The following is a 5897-nucleotide window of genomic DNA, read 5'->3' on the forward strand; positions in this document are numbered from 1 at the left end:
CCGCCCCAATGACTCCTGAGGGATTCTTTAGAAATAAGCGGTCCTGAAGACACATGTAGAAGGCCTAGCAGGGCTTACTTGGTCAGGAGTCCCTCCCCCAGGACCACCTAATGGCCCCCAGCTGAGGGGGGAGCTGGTGAAGTTGAGATCTTTGAGGCCCAGGATTGTCCACATCACACCACACTTGAGCATCCTGTTAATGCTGACCTGGAAAAGCCAGCTCCTGGATCTGGACCGTGGCCCCTACCTCTCTCAGGAAGCCCTTCCTTGTTACGCCAGGGAGAGACCTTGCCACCAGACAATTCCTCTGATGACCTTACCCTCGGAGCCCACTACCGGAGTCAGCATTCCATTCCTGCCGCAGGGGACGCACTGCATGGGACGGGTCGGGGGCTGCAAGGCAGAAAGGATAAGCAACCCAGGCTCTGCTGAGCAGGGGATGAGTGGAGAAGAGAGGGAGGAGTGCTTTAGGGCCTGCCCGGATGGCAAGAGAGGGGAGTGCTGCAAATCACACGGCCGCTGCAACCCGGCTGGCCCTTGGAAACCACTCAACAGCCCAAGAACTGAGGCTGAGACAGACCGGGGTGAATTGCTCAGGTCTCTCAGCTGGGGGGGAGGGGGGCGTGCAGACCCTAGACTAGAACTCAAATTTCTTGATCTCTGGTCCAGTGCCCTTTTCACAACATGGCTCTGTGAGAATCAGAGTTAGGCAGGCCCAAAGAAGTAAAACTGAGGATTCGGGGCTTAAAAGTGGAGAGCGCTGAATCTGAGTTCCATTCTGCTCTGAACCTGCCAGGTGACCTGGGGCGTGAAGCACTTTCTCCTGGGGACTTTGCCTGGGGGCCGTTGGTGGGTGTAACACCCTCCCCAGCATCGGCCCTCCACCTCTGAGGAGAAAGGGGAGGTATGAGATCACCACCGCCCCCTAGGCACTGGGCCTCAGCCATTTCACAGGCAGCCTCAGAACTGTCATTGCCCCACCAGGCAGACGGTCCTGGAAGTCAGCTATTCCAGGCAAAACCCCACACTCCACCCCACGCGGGGCTCCCTCCTGGGCACAGGGACCAGCCCACCGCCGGCCTCACTGTACGTACACACACACGCGCGCGCGCGCGTTTCCACACATACACGCCCCCCTGTGCATTCACGGCTCCCGGCACCACCTCGCTCACAAACTCCCACACCCTCCAGGTCACCCGCCTTCGCTCGTGCCCACAACGTGGCCCCTCAGCGCCGCCAGGGGCGGACCTTGCCGCGGTGCCCCAGTCCCGGGGCGGGTTGCCAGCGAGGGGAGGACACCAGGCGAGCCCCGCCCACGGCCCCGCCCCCGCCTGGGCCCTGCCCCCGAGCGGGCCGGGAGGATGTGAGCTCACTCCCACCTCCCCCCTGCGCCGCCAGGAAGCGTCCGCCCGAAGTCTGACAACGGGCTGGCCGAGGAGTCACCGGCGCGTCAGGTTCCGTCTCTCCTGGCGCCATACGCGGTAGCTTTTTTCCGGATGGGTACGGAGTAAAGGCGGGCGGCGGGGCGGAGGCAGCGCCCCACTCCTAGACGCCGCGCCGCCCGCGGCCGAGGGTCGCCGATAGAGCGTGGGCGCGCAGGCGCACGCTCGGCCCCGTCGCGCTTCCGGCCGGGCCACGTGACCGCGCGTGCACGTGTTCCGGCCACTCGGGTCCGAACCTCCTCCCCGTGCGTCTCCCGGCGGCTGCCAGCCTAGAGCCGCCACAGGCCCGGAGGGGAGGCGGCGGGCCCGGGAAGCGGCGGAGACGCGGCGCCCGCCCAGCCGGGCTGAGCAGCAGGCCCGGTGGGCTGGCGGCGGCTTCGCCATGAACCCTAGGGGCCTGTTCCAGGACTTCAACCCGAGTAAGTTCCTCATCTACGCCTGCCTGCTCCTCTTCTCCGTGCTGCTGCCCCTCCGCCTGGACGGCGTCATCCAGTGGAGCTACTGGGCGGTCTTCGCCCCCATATGGCTGTGGAAGCTCCTGGTCATCGCCGGCGCCTCAGTGGGCGCAGGCGTTTGGGCCCGCAACCCTCGATACCGCACGGAGGGGGAGGCCTGCGTGGAGTTCAAAGCCATGTTGATCGCCGTGGCTATCCACCTGCTGCTGCTCATGTTCGAAGTCCTGGTCTGCGACAGGGTGGAGAGGGGGACCCACTTCTGGCTGCTGGTCTTCATGCCACTTTTTTTCGTATCCCCAGTGTCCGTGGCCGCCTGCGTCTGGGGCTTCCGACACGATAGGTCCCTAGAGCTGGAGATCTTGTGCTCTGTCAACATCCTGCAGTTCATCTTCATCGCCCTAAGGCTGGACAGGATTATCCACTGGCCGTGGCTGGTGGTGTTCGTGCCCCTGTGGATTCTCATGTCGTTCCTCTGCCTAGTCGTCCTCTATTACATCGTCTGGTCCCTCCTGTTCCTTCGATCCTTGGATGTCGTTGCGGAACAGCGAAGGACACATGTGACCATGGCCATCAGCTGGATAACGATTGTCGTACCCCTGCTCACTTTTGAGGTTCTGCTCGTTCACAGATTGGACGGCCACAATACATTCTCTTACATCTCCATATTTGTCCCCCTTTGGCTTTCATTAATAACTTTAATGGCCACGACGTTTAGGCGGAAGGGAGGCAACCATTGGTGGTTTGGGATTCGCAGAGATTTCTGTCAGTTTCTGCTTGAAATTTTCCCATTTCTAAGAGAATATGGGAACATTTCCTATGATCTACATCACGAAGATAGTGAAGAAGCTGAAGAAACATCAGTCCCAGATGCTCCTAAAATTGCTCCGATGTTTGGAAAGAAGGCCAGGGTAGTTATAACCCAGAGTCCTGGAAAGTATGTTCCCCCGCCTCCCAAGTTAAATATTGATATGCCAGATTAAACTCCTCTTCCAGAGAGCAGAATTTATGTGGAACAGAAATCATAAACACATACACAATCCACCTTATTTTTGCCTCTTTGTTCATCCATCCCAATCTTGGAACTGAAAATAGCCTCCAAACACCATATCATCTCATGCCTTGAGATGAATGCCTGTCAGTTACTCATCAGTGTGCACCATAGATAGAGGAGGTGATTTTAATATACGGCTGTGTGTGTGTGTGTGTGTGTGTGTGTGTGTGGTGTGTACATGTGCGAGAGAATATGCTTTCCAGGCTGATGCTTTAAAAGCTAGCTTGGAAGCAGGCAGTTGAATAGTAGGTCTTCAAGTGAAGTAACTATATGGCTGGGTTGTTTTTTTGTTTGTTTTGGGTTTTTTTTTTTTTATGGTACTATGCCTATCAGACGTATTGTTTGAAAGTATTTTTATACACTGCTAGTCTAAAGTTGTATTTCAGATTGTACCTGTTGTGACATAATCAATATCAAATGTAAAGAATTCTTTTTCCTGTCACTTGTTTATAAGCCTTCAAGTTGTTATTTTTAGTGTTCCTACTGTTAAAATAGTTTTCCTTTGGGTTTTGCTGATGCTGGTCTTCAACATCATAAAAGGTGAATTTTTCTAATGCAGTGAATTCACGCATATATGAAATTTATATGAATGTTTTAGCAACGTGATATGTTGAATTCTAGTTCTGTGTATTACGACGTATTAAAGTATTTTTTTAAGTTTATATGTGAAGATACACGTCTATTGCAGATGTGCTTAAAGATTGCTTAAAATGTTAATAATGTACCCAGTGTAGGAGCTCCTCAAAGTACTAGGCATGGGATTAAAATCCCATAGGTCTTAATTTTCAGGTATTAGATGACTCAGTCTATAGAGTTTTAAGGTCTCTTTTAGTAGAGGGAGGAGCCACCGTCTTTGGGAACAGGTGTTCCAGTGTGATACTAGGCCATGAAGTAAACCTGAAATTTTCCCAAATGGGTAGTAACATCTCTTTAGGAACAACCAAACTAAGCAACAAGTGATTTGTTCATTGCCAAGAGTCCTAGAATATTATTTGGCTACGATAAAAAGTGTTACTTATCATCAGGATGCTGGAGAGAGTAGCCTTAAACAAAAGACAGCCAAAACCTTCAGGTATTACTTTAAGGTCCAAACTTAACTGATCTGTCAGCAACAGAAAAAGAAGAGTTGAGGTTATCTTTAAAATAAGTGCAGTGTTTCTTGAGGTACTATTAGCGGTAGACCAGGGAACCAGGCAAAAACCAGATTCTGGGAGAATAATGTTCTTATGGCTGAGAACAAATGAATACTTTGAAAAGGAGGTTGAAATAAAAAGCTGTCGTGATATTATTACTGGAGAAAAGAAAGGAGGGAATCCATTTTTGTCATTAGCAACTTAGTAAAAATGATCTAAATTGCTAGCGATGTGAATTAAGTAAACAACGTGATACGCCTAGCGAGGGGGCACGCCAGCAACAAAAGCCAGTCCTGGGAGCCCGCGTGCCTGAAAGCCTCAGGGCGCCCCAGTCACCCAGGACTGTGCCAAGCTCGCTCGCGCGCTCACACACACACAGACACCTTCTCCGTTTCCACCAGCCCGCGGGATGTGGGAAGCAGCCCCGAGCAGCAGTAGATGGAACATTTCATAAAGATTCATTTGTTTTTTTCAAACATTTATTGAGGACCTACCCTGAGCCAGACATGATTCAGATGTGCTTCCTCCCCACGTGCACAAAGTACACAAAAGTGACAGTGACAAGATAGCACGCGCCGTGGGGGATAACAAGCAAATAGCAAGAGCTGGGTGTGCAAAATGCTGCCCCGAACTTCAGGCCCATCTTTATATTCAGGAGCACAGAGCCCCTGACCACCCTTCCCAGCCTCAAATGATATCTCAAAGACATGAACTTGCACTTCAGGAAGACTCAGGAGTGGAGGAGCAGACTGCTGGAGGAATCGAGGGGTGGGTTTGGGGGCCGCAGTGGGATGGCCAGCCCCTCCTGTCTACGGGCATCAGGCTAGGGGTTGTTGGCAATTGGTACAATCCCTCCGACCTTCCCCACACTCACCCAACCCCCGCTCCCTCCCGGAGTTGGAGAGCCAGGGTCTGAAGGTGATAAGCTTTCTCCCTGTCCTGTCAGGTACCTGTTCCTGCTTCAAACCATTAGATAAAGACAGCGGGAGTGACTGTAACAGTCAATATGCTCTCTCAGCTGTGCCTGGGGACTTACTACCTCGTAATGCGGACTCTCCACAATATTTAGCGTGTGTCAAACTCTGGAACGAGTTCCTCCTGTAAGGTGATGGGTTAGCTTTTGCTCAGAAATGTCAGCGGCTTGCAGACTCGCGCTCTCCGGTCTACAAGTCAGCTGTGGCGGTTCCACGCTGGGCCCTGGGTCTGATCCAGGTCTGTTCCACAATGCGTCCCTTATTCTGCTCTGGGTCCCAGGTGAAGGAGGAGCGCTCCCTGGGGCATGTTCTTCTTTCTCATGGCAGAAGCACAAGAGGCCAAGCCAACCCCTGCAAGCACAACCCAGCCCCTGCCCACACGTGTGTGTCGGGCATACTCGTTCCGTTGGTCAGAGCACAAAGCCGAGCTCGGGGTGGGGGTTGGCTGGTACACGCCCAGGGAACGATGACAGTCTGCACAGATGTCGCAAGATAGTTTCAAAGACTGGAAAGGAATCACAAAATCTGTAGTAGATCATTTTCCTCCTCTGTTTTACAAACAGCCTGTCATTTTAAAAAGTTAATCGTTTGTAATAAAAAATTGGGGAATGTGGGGAGGGGGGAGATGGGATTTGAGGCGAGATGGGGACTCTGCGGTTGGACCACTACTAAGCTATGGCAGGTCCCTGGAGGCTCCACCCAGGACAGTTTGATGACCGTGCTGTACCCCGTTGGCCTCCCCCGGAGGGTTCTGCAGGATCCCTTGGAAAGGTCAAAACAGGGCACAGGGAACCCAGGCAGGTGGGAGGTGCTGGGAACCCAGGAAGAAACAGAGTCTAGAT

The 5897-nt window shown here is 53.1% G+C and overlaps 1 protein-coding gene across 1 annotated transcript; it reads left to right on the forward strand.

Moving 5' to 3' along the window:
- Window positions 1-1369: 1369 nt before the first annotated feature.
- On the forward strand, window positions 1370-3610 carry TMEM185B (transmembrane protein 185B). The gene has a single exon (XM_040474825.1). The coding sequence runs from the start codon at window positions 1825-1827 to the stop codon at window positions 2875-2877; it is 1053 nt and encodes a 350-aa protein (XP_040330759.1). The 5' UTR covers window positions 1370-1824; the 3' UTR covers window positions 2878-3610.
- The last annotated feature ends 2287 nt before the right edge of the window (window positions 3611-5897 follow it).

The sequence above is a fragment of the Herpailurus yagouaroundi genome, unplaced genomic scaffold (assembly GCF_014898765.1).
Source record: "Herpailurus yagouaroundi ecotype Mexico unplaced genomic scaffold, PumYag 140, whole genome shotgun sequence".
Taxonomy (NCBI): Eukaryota; Metazoa; Chordata; class Mammalia; order Carnivora; family Felidae; genus Herpailurus; species Herpailurus yagouaroundi.